A 17,291-nucleotide genomic window follows, 5' to 3' on the forward strand; every position below is an offset into this window, starting at 1 on the left:
ATTAATTTTTAACATCACAATCTTTTCTCTTTCATTGTACACAAGAGACAAATGAATGGTACATGGAATCTTTTGAGTATTTTTTTCACTCTTAGATGTCATAGCCACTGCTCTAATATTTAGTATTTATTAATTCTATTGACAAAAACAAAAATCAGAAAAATATTTACTATTAGTAAATGCCAAGTTCTAAGACAAAGTTTATTTATCTATATGCAAGATTTCTTTCAAGTTTCACGTGTAAATTGTTGTAGGAAGCTATTCCTTTAACTGTTTCATGTTAATTAGTTACTACATGCTTTTGGAATAAAACAGTTCATAAAGTCTTTCTTTCATTTCCTTGGTTTTTGAGAAGAAAAAATAGTTGCTAGCTTAGGTTGAATTTTCATTGAGTATTCAAAATTCTCTCCCTTGGTTTTTGAGAAGGGTATTGTGATGAATAAAGAATTCAGCTGAAAATTCATTTATGAAACCTGAAAGATCTTAGCCAAAAACCTGTGTTGAAAATAAGTTCAAGCATCATTCAAGTGTTTCTTTATAATCAAGCATCTTTAAAGTGTTGAAATGGAAGGGAGAGGATTTTCTGGTTTATACAAGAATTCAAGTGAGGAGTTATTCTTGAAGACAGTGATGGAGAGTCCTATTGGTATGCCGGTACCTACCATGGAGATGTTAGGATTCAAGACTGTTTCTCAAAGCTTTCGCACCGATAGTGAAGAGCTTTTCAAACGCTGGCTAACAAATGATCAAGAGGCAAGTTGATACATGATATATGATTACATAGTTCTTCAACTTTATATCTATGGTTTATGTGTATTTGAGAACATATATACCAGTTGACTATGATAAAAAATGAAAATCTAGGACCATCTATCTTAGTCTTTTTCATTCATGATATGATCACATTATTTGTAAGATGATTTTTTGTCTTCTGTTTATTAAATATGAACTATTTGACTATGGAACTTGTAATTGGATTTTACTTTTGTTTACCTTTTCTACATTTATGATTACAATTCCTTTGAATTTGATGTATCTTTGTTTCTTAAACCAGGGATACAATTCATCAAGCATGGGACTTAACAGTCGTTTGTCGAAGAGGTGAATTTGCACTCTTTTTTACAACAAATGTTGGTAGTTTAGTGAAATATGAACATTTTAAAGAATTAATTGGGATTTCAAAAGTAACCTTGGCTTTCTATTATAAGTATTAATCAAGATGTTGCGATTTTTTCTCATGACGATTTTATGTTTTTTATGATGCATAAGTCCTGATTCTTGTTCATTTTCATATTTTGACCTTATTGTAATATGTAACTGCAGAATATCAACTGAAATAGCTAATATGTCTAATCAACAACACATTGGTGTGGCTTCAGAAGGAAGAAACAATGATAAATCATGCTTACAAAATAACTTCTTGGCAAATGATGTTTCAAGTGATTTCAATTTTCCAATCAGGTAAATGATGTGGTCTTTCACAAATACAGTAATTTATTTAATTTGGAAAGTTGTTCAATATTGTAACTTAGTTTGGTATCAATTTTCATCAGAGATCCTGTTGATAGAGAATTGCAATCTAGTAACTTGTTTCTGGCCAAGGTATGTTAAAATCAAACTCTTTTCTGAAGCCTTAGTTCAATAAATCTTCATACTCATTAGATGTTTCATTATCAATGCAGGCCTGGTTTATTACCGATCAACGAATGACAAGAAGCCGGTCTTCTGAATTGCGGTATCACTATCACACCTTGTATATTCTCTTCAAAACCATGTTCTGGAAAAGCACTTAGATGATAATTTACTTAACTATATCCCAAATTTTCACCACCATGCACTACTATATTAGCTCATCTGTTAATTACTCAGTTTCTTTTCTTGTTACATTCATGCAAAATACATACTTTATATCCTGAAGTTTAGAGTTCTATTCCTTGTTATCGTTAGTAATTTCAGCTGCTCAAGAGAAATTCCAAACCACTTAAGGTCTGTTTGGACTGGTTTATTTAAGCTTATCTACTGACATAAACACTTGTGATATTGTTTGAGAGAACTTGTGGAAACAGCTTATGACATGTCCATAAGTTCTCCAGAATAGCTTATGAAAACAACTTGTAGCTTCCTGAAAAACATTGACTTTATTGTATCATTTGTTATAGAAATAGTTTATACATAATCACTTATATGGTAAGTGTTTAGTTAAGTTGTTTATCCAAACATGGCTTAATCTGTTAGGTTTCTTTGCAGGCGAAGGTATACTGAAATGCAAAATTCTCAAGCACCACAAGGATTGGATTCTATGTTCATGGTTCCTGAGCATGATACTAACACTATAAAAGAAGAACTTGCAAATTTTAATGGGTTTGATTACCTTTCCATGTGTGAGTTACCAAGCCAAAAGGGCACATTCATGTCTCCATCCAACTCATCTTCGTCTACCTTCAACACACATCAATTGGTTGATGTAGATAAAGTTTCATCTTGTGTAAGTATGCTAAAAGGTACATTACAGCGCAAGAAACTCGAATGCCAAGTCGAGAAAGAAGCTGCAGAAGATGGCTTGAATGAAATATTTTGCATTCGAGAACCTCTTTTCCAATCAGCTTTTAATGAAGAAGAAAGTTGGAATCAACAAAAGCTAGTAAACGTTCAAGGAGATTTTACCGATCAAGTTAACGATCCCGGAGTCATGCAAACCCTTGAAGGAACCACAAACTTTGTCTTAGATGGTTTTGCAAATCAGACGAACCAAATACAAGGCAGAACAGCTTCTGGAGAACCGTCTCAAAGTGAATCTTCTGCTGCTGCACCAGTAATCTCATCTGGCTTAGATGCATGTGAAGGTCCCAGCAATTCAAATCAAACTCTTGGTGATAGCTCATGGAAACAAGTGGGAGAAAGCACTCAAAATAAAGTCAGAGGTATAATAACTATTAGTATATGACTATGGAATTATATTATTTTACCTAAATCATTATTAAGAAATTGAATCTGTTCAATATGGTAGTGTTTTATGTGAAACACCAATCCACCAAAGAAATGAATACAAAATTAAGAGTCTCCACGATAAAATGTAGGAACAAAAACGTTTCTTGATTATTTAACTTTCAAACAATGTCTATTTTTTTTACTAGACTGTAAGTGTGCCTTTTGTGAAAATGCAGGTGTCAGAGAACAGATAATGGATAATCTGAAAGATGACAGAAAGGTATAATTACCTACTCTTATAATAACATGTATTGTCTAGAACTATTTTTTACCTTGAAATTTTGACTAATAACTTTATGGGAGTTAATCTGGCTTAAATTATGCAGAGGAAAAGTCTAGAAAGATATGGATCTGTAACATCAGCTGTTTCAGGTAACCATTTATTTTCAAGATTATATGGAGTCATTGAAGTTTTGATTCTCTTTATTATTTGATCTGTTCCAAAGCTTTTGACCATAATTTTAGAAAATCCGGGTTCTATTTTCCGGAGAAATAATTGTGAATGACAAAAACATCAATAAATCATTATTCATTAGCCAGAATGAATCCACAGAAAAGACAACAAATTATATGTTAAGATACTTGTAACTTTTACCACACTACTAACTGCAATTTTTTCGAATGAATTAATTTTAGTTTTCAGATAAATGCATGTAAATCAATCATCTTAATCTTACTAATGACAATTTTTATAGTAACTTTATCTGGTCACTTCTAGCAGAATATAATTTTTGTTATCATGGCAAAGAATTTGCTATATGCTATTCTTGAAGCAATATTCATTAATAAAGGGGTACATGCGAGATTAAAAGTATTTGAACTAAGATTTAGTGACATAATTTCAAATTTTACCTTCTTTGCAAAGAATTTGATGTAATTATCTTTGTTCCTCTCTAACCAAATAACTTTGCAGATGGCAAGATGGATAACACAAAAAAGCGGAGGGTGGAGCGCTCAAGAAAGTGCGTAAAATTATCCTTATGAACAGATCAAGAGAGAGTCTGTTCTTATCTAATATTGCATTGGATGCATGTTTCTAATTGAATAACTATGTAATGCAGAATGGCTGAAGCAAAGGAAAGAAATTTGACACCAACAATTCCCTCAGATATGCAAGCTATCTTGAAGCGATGCGAAAACCTTGAGAAGGAAGTTCGATCACTAAAGCTTAATTTGTCCTTCATGAATAGGTAATCAATATAAGTTCCTACTAAGATAAACAGTAATGCTCTTTTAGCTGTTAAATATTTGAATGCAAAATAAACATGCAATACAATTTTTCAGGAAGGATTCTGAACAAACAAAGCAGATAGAGGACCTTCAGAAGCAGAATGAAGACTTGGCGGATGAAAAAGAGCGCCTCCTCGAAGAGATTGAAAGAATTCTATCAGAAACTGGAAAGATTTGATGTTTTGTTTCGCTGTTATATCCTTATCCTCGTCAGAAACAATGTAGTACTCAGACAAGCTAAAAATCTCACCACAGTTTACTTGTGGATGAAACAGCTTAGGTAAAAGTGAAAACAGTGATTAATAGTGAACCTATGGAGTCTATTAGCAAAATATAAATGCATGGAATCTGAGATATTAGTAATGACATTATATATCTGGTAAAATCTAAGTGTTATTCAAAATTTGAGCCATATAAATGAATCCGGTAAATTTAAACATGGTCAAGTGTACCCACCAACCTCAATCATATGTAACAAACAAATATCTTCAATTTGTTTATGCTCACAACATTTTTATTTCTATAATAATAAATTTGTTATTTTCAGAATATTTTTTATTTAATAAAAATAACCAAACATTTTTTCATCATTACAACAGGTATCTTATCTATTCATTCAATTTAACTTTTACTATTTTTTGTTTTCATTATACTTAATAATCCTCAACATCAATTACTAAAACATCCTAAAAACTGAATTTTTTAATAAAAAAGGAATTTCACCCCTATGAAAGGATACTATCCTTTGAGCATGTGTGTGAAAAGATGGCTTTTCCTTTATAATGTTAACAATAACCTTCACACAAAATAATAATAATAAATCCTCTTAAGACAAAGTTTAGTGATAATTTGTCACATCTAAGTTTATTATGAGCAAGTCAAAGATAACTATAACTTCATAAACATTTCTGTTGTGACATCGTGCAACCATCACAAAGCTACGCCGTATGATGGGAGGTGGTCAACCACAGAAATAAAAATGAGCTTAATTAGACTCTGATAGAGTACACGTTTCTACTAAAATCATTCCATCAATCCAAACACGACCACAATGGCTTTTACAAAACTGTTAATTAAAGTGTGTTTGTGACTCGTCATCGTTTGTAACGGGAACTTAGAGACATATTTGATGTAAGACAACTATGTAAACCACTATTAATGAACATAATATTTTAACCAAAAGATTGCATTTTTTTTTTCTGAAGTAACAACAAGAACTCAGTAACTATTAGTACATTTTTCATTTTCACTCGAACTATACACGACTTCCTTATTGGTGTAGATGGGACAATAGTGTCATCTACTCCAATTAAAATACACGGGATTCAACCAAAAGGTCATAGCACTTAACCAAAATAAGTGCTATAATATTGGGAATCTGAAAATATCCGCGAGGCCAAGCCTTTTCCCATATACAATAACTAACCAAGCCACAAAAGATGAGTATGCGATAAGAAAACATGTGCGCTTCATGAGAATGGCATTGACACGCCAAAAAAGTATCCATGCTGCAAACGGTCGATGTAATGAAGATAGAAATTGTTTGAGGAACATAATAAAAGTTATGGTGATCAAAGATGTTGAGAATCCAGATATGACACCAAGTATTATTTCCCACCTCCAAAAATTGGCCCTCCTTCCCTTATCTGAAAACCAATAATTTATCGTCTCCATGGCCCTGATACGATGTACATGTAAAAGTTAATAGGAAGACAAAATATTGGAATTTTTCCAAAAAAATAAAAAATAAAATACTTCCTCCGTCCTGGATTAACTGAGCCAAAAACTCATTTCACACATATTAAGAAAAATGTATAAATGAAAGAGAGAGAAAAATAGTTTTAAGTGTTTTTGTTAAGTATTGGTGCATTCTCCACTATCATAAATACAAAGTGGAATATATTGAATTGGGAGTGATGAAAGTAGTATTAATTAGAGTTATAAAGGGGAAAAAGTAATTAATATTGTATTGGAAAGTGAAATGACTCAGTTATTTTGGGACATTTTTTTTTTTGCAATTGACTCAGTTATTATAGAACGGAGGGAGTACCTAGATCTATATGAAAGCTAGTCAACAATACATAAATATTGTAACACAAAAACCACTACGAACAATTTATAATTTTGGAGACCTTAGATGTCAATACTCAACTAATTCATAATTGTATAACAGCAGCATCTTGAGGACAACAGAGGGGTGGGAGAGAACCCTTTATTATGTTGATGCGCATCAAATTAACAATTCAATTAAACCTTGTTTTCAACAAAGTTTGTTTAGGCTTTGTTTAGTAAAAATAGCTGATAGCTGATAGCTTATAGCTGATGACTGATAGCTTCTAGCTTATAGTTTATAGCTTATAGCTGATAGTTGATGACTGATGGCTGATGACTTATAGCTGATAAGCTAATTGAAGTGTTTGGTAAAATTAGCGGTTCAACTAACTGATAAATGTAAAATGACATAAAAGGGTATTCTTAATTCATAACAAAATTTATATATATTAGTTTTTAAGTATTTAAAATTTACTCATTTAAATTTATTAATTTAATATATCTTTTAGGGATTTAATATATCTTTTATATATTATAAAATTAAACTTTATTTTCTATTTATTTTCAAATGTTTATCCTTAAAAAAATTAAACGTAACAATGGAATGTATTATTATCATCTTCTTTATTACAGGAATTGTATTATTATCCATATATATTATTTTTGGAAGGATATCTAGATGTATTATTTTTTAATGAAGGATATCTATAGCTTATATGTATTTTTTCTTCTTCAAGGAAGCTCATGTGTAATATTATTTTTGGAAGACAACTTTTTTTCTAAGACAACTTATATGCATTATTATAAACCAAAATATGGAGCACGGAGACATGTATTATTAACAATAGATGATTGTCCCTGTATTAAAAAAAAAATTTGTTACAAGAATAGAAAAAAAACAAAATATGTGATCTTATATATACTTGTAAAAACAAAAGTTGTTGCACTGCAATATGTCATCCGGTAGCATTCTATTATTTTTTTTAAGTATAATAAATTATAAAGGGTAAATATGGGTTTTAGTTAAAATAATAAGGGTAAAGATGGAAGAAAAAATGATAAGCTATAAGCTCAAACGCTACTTGGAATAGCGTCTGAAAAATAGCTTATAAGCTCGTGAAATAAGCTATAAGCTCGTTGTAAAAAGACGTTACCAAACAGAGCTTTTTTTGTCAGACGAGCTTATAAGCTATAAGCTATAAGCTCTCTTTTTGGCCTTGCCAAACAGAGCCTTAAAGAATGGGATATAGCTCAAAATTCACTGGCTACGAGAGACGGAAAAGAAATAGCATACTATCCAGCTTTATATAGCATGTAATCTAGACGAATAAATGAAAAGATGTGAGACTGGGAGTCCAGTTCAGCAAAATTCCAACTACCCTATCCTTCAATGGTAACACATATTCTTGTCACCGACTTGTATGGATCAATAGGGATTTTCACATTTTTCTAAAAAATAATAGGCTTACCATGAGAACTGATCTTTAAGCCATTTTAAATCTAGAAATAACATTTCCATTTCTTTGTTCGCAGAAGTGAGGCAGAACCTTTTGAACAAAGATGTCAACTGAAAATTTTATACGGGGGCTAAGATTAACTGAACCAATTTTATTTTATTTTTTGCCATATTTTTTCAGTATGTCAAGGAGTAGTTGTCACAATTTAAACTGATGGTTTTGAGTTTGTGACCATCTCCACCCACCAACTCAAGGCTAAGCCCAAGCCTTTTTCTCCACTTCAAGTAAACGAGCCTCACACATTTGAATGGCCATAAAGAACTAGAGAGGGTGTAGATCTTTTTTATTTGGAGATTTGACTCCTAGGGGTAAACTTTAGCAGGAAAGGTGTGGGATTACAACATTGAATGAAATATCAATGGATGACATCATGACTAAGTACATGCATATGTATCACAAATTACGAAGTTGTTGAAATTTCATTCATAAAATTTTAAATCAATAGTTATAAGCCCACACTCTACTCTCTAAAGTGCATCCCTTACTTTAGAAGAGCCAAACCCTTTGCTTGAGATTTAAGTGTCTAAATTGAAAATAAACCAACTTAAAGTTGGACACAGTAGCAGAATGTCCAGTCTTAACAATGTTCTACTTGCAAGCATTAAATTATTAATTCTCACACTACATAGTTAAGTAATCTAAACTATGATATCATAGAAATTATGCAGTCAAATATTAAGTAGATTGGAAGATAGTGTAAGGTACTCACTGGGTAGAATATTGTATAATCTTCTGAATAATAGACTGCTCATCAGCACGGCAACCAAAGAGATTGTCTTGATATAAATGTACTTTGGAAATGCCAGATGTGTACCAGCAATCATAAGTCTCATTAACCTGGTATAATAAATGAGGAAGAGAAAATAAAAATGAAATAACAATACCAAAGACCTCTAATGACTAGTAAATGGTAAGAATTGTTAACTTTTACTATACTGACAAGTGACAGCACTGATGTTTGACATAAGCAAAGAGAAGAATACAGACTTTGAATTGTGAATATGGTTTGATATGATTGATAATTTAATATAAAAAATAAAAAAAAAGACCAAACATGTGCAAAACAACAACAAGGACAAAACATTTGTGGAATCACAACTGAGACAAAACATGTGCAAAACAGCAACAACAACAAAACAAATGTCGAATCTCAAGTGAGGCAAAATTACTGACAAACCGTACATGAGGCAAAACCATGCCAAACTACAACTAAGACAAAATTAGTGTTTTCAAATAAACACATTAAATAGTAAATTGAATTGAAGAAAAAGGGATAGATCTGGGTAGATCATGTTGAAGTGTCATGCAAGCAATAAACGGTAGCGAAACCAAAGTCAAATGAGAGATCCACAAGCGGAATGTGGTATCAATAAAACCATAAAGGGACAAGTACAAAGCTTGGACAGTGGCATGGAGAATGTGACATGTGGACATCATGCACCGCAATGAACAAAAACTTGATGATCAAAGCGCAATGGCGATGGTTCGAAATAGTGATAGAAAAGATTATGGAGGATGGGACCACTTTAATACCATGTTGAAATTGGTTTTAGATAAAAAGGAAAGAGAATGAATAAATACCTTGAATTATGAGTAGGGTTTAATATAGAAAAGATTATGCATTAACCCTTAATTATACTAATAGGGAAGACTTCAAATCCTAATCAAATAGGGAAACAAATCATGATAATAACCAAGAAATATGAAACCTAATCTTAACGGATAATCTAATATACTCTAAGACAATAAACTAATCTTACGAATAATCTAAGATACGCTAAAGTAATATAAAATTGGTATAAAGAGTCATATCAGATAATAATCATAATATCAAAGACCACAAGGCCCCACCTTAAATTTGTACTGTGTCAACCATGCAGCACCAAAATTAGGTCTGCAATAAAGAGGAAGGGCTTCACTTGGAGCCTCAGCAAACGCAACTTGTCTCTGACCTGAGAAGTGATCTTTGTATTCCACCTGAAACAATGTTAACATAAACTATTTACAACAACCCAAAAGAATTACCTAGGTTTATACTTATCATAACCAATAGAGGATAGACCATATATTAGCTAACACAAACTTGCACAATTAATTGGTTGTCATATATGGGAGCATGCTTTCTGTATAGGTTGATAAATGTTATTTGGACAAAATGGGAAAACTGTGTATGATTCTGAACCAAATAGGACAAGCATGCAAAGCAAGAAATATCATAAAGGACATTATTCGGTGATAATAACTAACACCTAAACAGTCAAGTTTTTGGTTTGGACAGAGGTGCGTAAAAGGATTAATTCTATCTGTATGCTACAGGTTCATAGACCGCTTAAAACTCCTTTCACTGATTACTATTAATGTTTCTTGACAATATAGCTCAGAAATAGCAGTTTACTTCTCTCAAATGATTCTGCAACCATTTTTATTTGGAATAAGCTATTCAGAATTATTGAAGAGTATGTTGATGTGTCTTTTGACTTTGGAGAAGTTCTCATTGATTAATTTCAGAGAGTATGCAGGGAAATAAGATAGTGAGTAATTTTTGTAGTTATTTGGTGTACTCAGATGGAAGGAAATGCTTGTACTTTCCAGGGTGTTTCTCTGTACTTACGAGGCCATCTGACTACGGTCTCTGAGTAATTCTCCTTTATAATGAACTTGTTAGTTAGTATTATTTTCCTTTTCATAGTCATTGTTAAGGAGAAATGTTATTTTCCTTCTTACTCGTGCCTTTTTTTTCTTCTAGCAAAGTAATATATTATCTTTTACATAAGAATTAACAATACCTAAATTGGCAAGAAGTTATAATAACCTTGAATACTGAAGCCCAGTAGTAATCATAACGGCAACGAAATTTGCTACTTTCAAAATGACGAAAAACATCCTTTGCTTTATAATTTAACAATCCAAGTTCACAAATCTTAGATGATCTAATATCAACACCTGTAAGAAAAATGATATCGTGCAATTTAGAACGAATTAAAACAAACATTAATGCCTCTCATTCATCTCAAAACTTCTTAACTTCAAACTAAATGAGTATGAGTATTACTAATCAAACGAATATGAGAGTGGAAAAATATAAACCACACCAATCATTAGCTCATAAAAGATATGAATATCATGGATGATTTACTTCCTTCTCTGACATATTAATTGACAAACAATACAAAATCACATTTCTTGTTTTGAAGATTACAGAAGTAAAAAAAACTGCTATATTATTTCCATAAAACACTCAAAATAGCTTCTCTAAGTAATGAAAAATCTGATTTATTATTTTCTTCCAAAAACTTAGCGAACTCCTCTAAATTAAGCAATTCAAATTAGAAGATAAGGTAAGTAATCTCAACCACCAATAAATTGATCAACCACATTCATAATTTATTACACAAGGGTTGATTCACTCATCAACTATCGAAATTACTTACTTTATTGATACTAAAGTTTATCACCAGCGATCCAAATCCACACTTTTAGGGTGTTGTTTTGAACAAAAAGTAATTCAAAATAGCTTCTCTAAATAATGAAAAAATATTCCATAATATATTTGGACATTTTATCCAAAATCTTAGCATACTCCTCTAAAGTGAGCAAGACCCTGTTTTGAATAAACAACTTATTTTTGCAGCTTATAGCATAAGCACCCAAGAATTAGCTATTTCTATAACACAAATACATTAAGAAAAACTGTGTTTGTATAATCTATAAGCTATTTTCATAAGTTATCTGCAAGAGCTTATGGAAATAAGCTGAAAACAGCATAAACTGTTTTCATAAGTTCTCCCAAATAGTATCACAAGTGCTTATGCTGGTTGATAAGCTCAAATAAATCAATCCAAACAATCCCCAATTAACCTTAGAAGCTAAAGTAAGTGATTTCAACAGCTGATAAACTAATCAACCACATTCATGGTTTATTACACAAGGGTTAATTTAATTCATTCATAAACAATTAAAATTACTTACTTAACTAAATCTAAGGTAAATTAATATAAGCAAAATCCAAACATATAACTAATTTAAAGTTTAAACACAAGAAAAAACACAAATGCACTAAAAAATTCAAATTTCGCAAAATTGAGAAGAAGAAGAAAAATAGAAAACTAACCGGTGGAGACGATTTTGCAGTGTGATTGAAGAGAAACGGGGTTTGGGACAGAGAAATCGGAAATGGCGAGAAGAAGCAAACCCAGAAGAAAAGGAATGGAGAATAAGAAAACGAAGGGTAATAGAATTGCGATAATCCATCGGAGTATCACGAAAGCCATGACGCCACCGTTCCTTTGAGGGCGAGGGGGATCTTGTTGGTTGGATTGGGAGGGAGAATCCATGGAGGAAGGATTGGTTAGGGTTTAGGGGTTGCAGGAATTTGAGGGTGTTGACGCCGGTCACCGGAATCCGGTGATCGGAGAAATGTTGAAAATGTGTAATAAATAATAGTAAGGATATTTTGTTTGTGGTCATATAAAATGAGATTTGGTCACAAAACATACACTCTAGATGTTTTGTCCAGTATTCATCTTTTTACATATCAAACCATCTTATAACTTTAGATATTACCGCATAAATTCATTTTATTTTTGTCACGTAGATAATACATATTTATTATTATAGAATTTCTTTTCTTTTTATGAGAATCTCTTTATCAATAATGTGAAAAACTCATTATTGATTCATAACATACTCTCTTAAGCTCTCGTCCATTGTCTCAGAATTTCATAAATAATACGCATCTCAAGTTCAATGCGTTGTCACTGGAGGATACTTTCATCTGAATTCATAACAAAAACGGCATATATACTACTAAAAGTGGGTATGCTTGGATGTTGACTCGTACAAAACCGATTGTATCTTCTACTTCTCCTCATTCTTGGTCTTGGATTTGGATTTGGAAGTTAAAATTGCTAGAAAAGATTAAGTTTATTCTTTGGTTGGCTTGCCATAATTCGGTACATACTATCTCTTTGCTAAACCATGGAAATATTTCTCATTCTACGGTGTGCAATAGGTGCGGCATTCATAATGAGACTTTTCTCCATTGCGTTCGAGATTGCATTCACTCAAAACCCTTATGGCATCAGTCCGGCTTTACACATCCTGATTTCTTCTTCTCTAATGAAGACATTATAGATTGGATCAAGAATGGGGTGATGGGTTCTGGCTCATTCTCCTTTGCATCGACAATTTGGTCGACTTGGAGGAATAGAAACATGATGTGTTTAGGCAATGAGAATTGGTCCAACGCTCAATTATCCTTCAACATTCAAGGTATGATTGCTACTCTCAGAGCTTGTTACCCTTACAACTCTAATAGTACCGAGGAAGATAATATTGTCAAATGGAACAACAATAACCACTCTTGTGTCATCCTTAATGTTGACTTAAGTTGCTTGGGATCTCCTACAAGGGCCGGTTATGGAGGAGTTTTAAGAAATTATGCAAGTTTTTACTTGTCGGGTTTCTCTGGTTACATCCAAAATTCTTCTAATATTTTGTTTGCTGAACTTTATGCCATATATCAGGGCCTTTTGCTGGCCAAAAACATGGGTAATTCTGATTTATTTTGCTACTCTAATTCTCTTCATTGTATCAACATCCTTAATGGTCCCCTCATGAGGTTTCATGTTTATGCTGTTTTGATTCAAGATATAAAAGAGTTATTGGAGCAAGGAAATGTTACGATGAATCACACCCTCCGGAAAGGAAATCAATGTGCGGACTTTTTGGCCAAGCTTGGTGCCTCATCAAACTCTGAGTTTCTTTGTTACGAGTCTCCTCCAACGGATCTTTTGAATCTTCTTCGGAGTGATGTAGTTGGAACTTTTTTATTTGAGGGTGTAGCTCTTTTTTTTTTTATGTTTCTTTTGTTTTTCTTTTCCTCTTTTGTTTTAGCTTTGTACACCGAAAAAAAAACTCATTATAGGATCTCCTCCATTGGTTGGATGGTTATGTGAAATATCAGTCCATCATTTAGGACTATTACATGTGATCAATGACTTTGATTAGTAGATGAAGAGATAAGATGAAAGCATAATGAGGAACAAGAGAGAGATGGCATGAGGTGATTTGCTTCTGAAAAACTTGTTTGTATATTTGCATTTTGTGGTAATTAAGGTGGACTCCATGTCCGAATGTTCAATTTGATCTAAATCGTGGGTTGTATATCAAGGCACACTTTTGCCATTTTCTCTTTTAGGTTTGGTGGGTTAGGGTCACACAAATTATGGGTTTATATATTTATGCGACAAGATCTTATATTTGTATCGTCAAACATAAACCAATAAAACCAAAAATTTGAAACAAAAAGGTGATATTTATTGGCTCGAGATTTGGTTGAAAATAAAGACAGGACAAGATGAAGATTTATAAGACTTTCTAATTTTGTTTAGAAAATCCTAAATTTCCTTTTAAAAAATGGGTCATGTTAAACCGTGCCCAAGATATGGGTTAAAGAAGTCAAAAGAGGAAGCCAATTTTTTTTTAAAATTTTTAATATATCGATTATACAATTTTTAATGCAAAACATTACTATATTTAACTCCTTAATTAATATCGGGGGAACTGGTTAGCATTTCCCTTAAAAAAAACCATGTGGAAAAGATAAATGAAGAAAGTGGTGATATCGCAAACAAGTCATTTTTTTTTTTTTGAAGGAAAAATTGATAACCTTATTCACATTAGTTTTGGGATTCGCTACGTTGACTAAATTTTATGTTGTGCATCGAATTTTGCACGAAAAAAATCCAAGATTGAAAACGCAAGCGGTTATGGCTGTGAATCTGACACAAGGTGCGATAGTAAAGATGTGTTTCACATCGGAAGAATTGCACCCGGTGTTACAATTCATCGATTTGAAGCCTGTTCAGTCGCAGCAGAATAGTGCTATCGAGATATACCAACTCTTTCTCTCCGATGGTTTGCATTATGAACATGGAATGCTTGCTAAACAGAAGAATGAGTTGGTTCATAATGGAAGGTTGCAGAAAGGTTCCATTGTTAAGCTTACTCAGTTCATCTATAAACATGTTCGGACTCGCAAGTAAGCTTCTTCTTTTGCATGCCCTTGTTTTCTTCTTTTTCGATTTTTATTTTTATTTTTACATTAATTGAAAATGGTATCTGAAACTAGATGTTATTAGGTTAACCATGTGTAGAAGGTGAATAAGGGATTTTTCCTTGGAGTGCACAATTTTTGGTCTACAATGTACACGCCAGTGAAATTTTCAATTTTAGAACCTTACTTGAATAAAAAGAGAAATTTTTCTAGGGCTGTTTATAATTGTGACACCACGCCATTAACAATTTGAGAAAATGAAATAATTCAATGTAACCACATTTGTCGGTGCCTGACATTGACACGTCTCTAGAGTCAGACACCTAACATGCCTTCCATTCCATCGGAATTTGATTACTACAGGGGATAGTTTAAAAGATTCGTTAAAGGAATTGTTGTTTCCTAGTAGTTTTTTGAGTTTTGACATCGTTGAATGATTTATAAACCAATAGAAGCAAGTTTTACTCCTCTTACAACCAAATCTGTTTCTAGCTTATGTGCCGGTGATTGGCTGATGATTTGGTGTTTTTATTTACAAACAGACTTCTCATTGTAGTTGATTTGGAAGTTATAATGGACAAATGTGACTTGATTGGAAAACCTGACCCGGCACCAAAAGAAGCACCTGCACTATCTGCTGCGAGTCATGCAGGAAATGTACAATCAGCTGCTGGTCAATTAGAAAGCACTGCTGAAAAAGCGGTTATGGCTGTGAATCTGACACAAGGTGCGATAATGAAGATGTGTTTCACATCGGAGGAAATCCAACCGGTTTTACAAGTTATCGATTTGAAGCTTTTGCAGTCGCAGCAAAATAGCACTACTAAAATGTACCAACTCGTTCTCTCCGATGGTTCACATTATAAACAAGGAACACTCTCTGTTCAGAAAAATAAGTTGATTCATTCTGGAAGGTTGCAGAAAGGTTCCATTGTTAAGCTCAATGAGATCATCTGTAACGATGTTAATCAGAATCTCAAGTAAGTTTCTTCTTTTGCATTCCTTTGTTTATTTATTTTTTTTTATTTTTTTATGTTTACGTTAATACAAAATGGTACGTGAAATTAGATGTTTTTATGTTAACTATGTGTTGAAGGTGAATGATGGGTTTGTTGAATGTTGTTACAATTTTCAATTTTCTAGGGCTGATTATAATTGTCAGTTGTGACCCCTATAATAATTTGAGAAAATGACGTAACGTGGTGTCGGACACAAACACATGTTGGACACCGGATACGCCTTTCATCAAAAGTGTCAGGGCTACAAAAATAATTGATTTTCATTGAAGTTTATTATTTGAATTATTTGTTTCATAGTATTTGCAAGTCGGAGATTAAGATATCTCGCCCAGTTTTATTTATCTTTTAATCAATGAAGGAATTGTTGTTTCCTGTTAGTTTTTTGAGTTTTGAAGATATTGTTGAAGGCTATACTAATTACTAACCAATAGGAGGAAGTTTTACAACTCGTTATAGCTTAATTGTTTCTAGCCTCTATGCCAGTGATTGACAAATGATTTGGTTTTTGATTTACAAACAGAATTATCTTCTTTGTTGAGCTGGATGTTATACTTGACAAATGGGACTTGATTGGAAAACCTGTCCCGGCTCCAGAAGAAGCACTTGCAAAATCTGCTGCATATGTACAATTGCTTAATGCATCTTTGATTGGAAAACCTGTCACTGCACGAAAAGAAGCAACAGAACCAAAATTTGCAACTAAGGAAGATATTGAGAAGCAAGCTGAGAAGATAGACCAGTTCATTGAGATCTCTAACAAGCGGCATGAAGACGTGTTAGCAAGTCAAGCTCATATTCGGAACACCCTTGCCCAGATCTTAGCCAGACTTACCTAAACCTTAGATATTTTTTAGGCTTTTGCTTAAATTTTGTTTAAACTTCTGTTCGATGCACTTTTAAGTGTTGTTATATTTGCTCTTTTATAACACAAGTTTTTCACCTACATCATCGTTGTTTATATATTTATTTTGGTTATGATGTGTTTTCATTCTATACCTTTTTGTCTCGTGTCAAAGGAGGATAAACAATATTGAGAAGAAACAAGAGAAGGTTTCACCGAACAGAATGCCAAACTAATAACAATCACAAACAAATTAGTTCTATGTAAAATTGTTCATCAATACATGTATTTGTCTTCATCAAAAAGGGGAGATTGTTGGAACCAAGTTAATTCAAGAACAATGATCCTTAATGGTATACAGTGAAGTTAATTACATGATCCTTGTTTTCATAGTATTTGCAGGTTTGGGAGGAAGATTGATCATCCTGTGTCTTAATCATCATGCTTTTGCATTTTTAGACTTGTGAATTTGAATACTTTAGGGCCTGCAGGTGGGTTTTGGGTTTTCAATTTTTTTGAACTAGCTAGTTGAATGCTTTGTTAAGTAGGAAATGTAGAATCATCATTGCAATTCTCATTATAGCTAA

General features: G+C 32.6%; 3 protein-coding genes across 4 annotated transcripts; 2 read left to right on the plus strand and 1 right to left on the minus strand.

The window, feature by feature from the left end:
• Positions 1-237: 237 nt before the first annotated feature.
• Positions 238-4,630, plus strand: IPD3 (Protein CYCLOPS). Of its 2 annotated transcripts, none has more exons than NM_001389474.2 (11): positions 238-753; positions 1,055-1,101; positions 1,324-1,461; positions 1,554-1,602; positions 1,683-1,735; positions 2,248-2,921; positions 3,165-3,208; positions 3,315-3,360; positions 3,902-3,950; positions 4,050-4,178; positions 4,273-4,630. In NM_001389474.2, exons 1-11 carry the CDS (start codon positions 565-567, stop codon positions 4,394-4,396), a joined length of 1,542 nt encoding a protein of 513 aa, NP_001376403.1. In that variant the 5' UTR covers positions 238-564; the 3' UTR covers positions 4,397-4,630. The 2 variants fall into 2 exon arrangements, with proteins under 2 accessions (NP_001376403.1, NP_001388424.1); NM_001401495.1 differs by having other exon boundaries at positions 258-753; positions 1,683-1,753.
• A 657-nt stretch (positions 4,631-5,287) lies between these two features.
• LOC11409953 (uncharacterized) lies at positions 5,288-12,295 on the minus strand. The gene is made up of 5 exons (XM_003612557.4): positions 11,899-12,295; positions 10,600-10,730; positions 9,639-9,764; positions 8,497-8,624; positions 5,288-5,896 (listed from the first exon to the last, which is right to left on the minus strand). The coding sequence occupies exons 1-5, from the start codon at positions 12,119-12,121 to the stop codon at positions 5,581-5,583; spliced, it is 924 nt and encodes a 307-aa protein (XP_003612605.1). The 5' UTR covers positions 12,122-12,295; the 3' UTR covers positions 5,288-5,580.
• A 2,130-nt stretch (positions 12,296-14,425) lies between these two features.
• On the plus strand, positions 14,426-16,856 carry LOC112421906 (uncharacterized). The gene is made up of 3 exons (XM_024784020.1): positions 14,426-14,829; positions 15,387-15,824; positions 16,384-16,856. Exons 1-3 carry the CDS (start codon positions 14,558-14,560, stop codon positions 16,697-16,699), a joined length of 1,026 nt encoding a protein of 341 aa, XP_024639788.1. The 5' UTR covers positions 14,426-14,557; the 3' UTR covers positions 16,700-16,856.
• Positions 16,857-17,291: the final 435 nt, after the last annotated feature.

The sequence above is a fragment of the Medicago truncatula genome, chromosome 5 (assembly GCF_003473485.1).
Source record: "Medicago truncatula cultivar Jemalong A17 chromosome 5, MtrunA17r5.0-ANR, whole genome shotgun sequence".
Taxonomy (NCBI): domain Eukaryota; kingdom Viridiplantae; phylum Streptophyta; class Magnoliopsida; order Fabales; family Fabaceae; genus Medicago; species Medicago truncatula.

Bases quoted from the DNA above. Each gene is read 5' to 3' on its own strand.
- IPD3 (NM_001401495.1), top strand. From the start codon at position 565: ATGGAAGGGAGAGGATTTTCTGGTTTATACAAGAATTCAAGTGAGGAG. The intron at 1,462-1,553 runs GTAAATGATGTG...AATTTTCATCAG, and splicing joins GATTTCAATTTTCCAATCAG to AGATCCTGTTGATAGAGAAT. The intron at 2,922-3,164 runs GTATAATAACTA...GTGAAAATGCAG, and splicing joins CACTCAAAATAAAGTCAGAG to GTGTCAGAGAACAGATAATG.
- LOC11409953 (XM_003612557.4), bottom strand. From the start codon at position 12,121: ATGGATTCTCCCTCCCAATCCAACCAACAAGATCCCCCTCGCCCTCAA. The intron at 10,731-11,898 runs GTTAGTTTTCTA...TTTTTCTTACAG, and splicing joins CTGCAAAATCGTCTCCACCG to GTGTTGATATTAGATCATCT. The intron at 9,765-10,599 runs GTTATTATAACT...ACATTGTTTCAG, and splicing joins ACTGGGCTTCAGTATTCAAG to GTGGAATACAAAGATCACTT.
- LOC112421906 (XM_024784020.1), top strand. From the start codon at position 14,558: ATGGCTGTGAATCTGACACAAGGTGCGATAGTAAAGATGTGTTTCACA. The intron at 14,830-15,386 runs GTAAGCTTCTTC...ATTTACAAACAG, and splicing joins AAACATGTTCGGACTCGCAA to ACTTCTCATTGTAGTTGATT. The intron at 15,825-16,383 runs GTAAGTTTCTTC...ATTTACAAACAG, and splicing joins GATGTTAATCAGAATCTCAA to AATTATCTTCTTTGTTGAGC.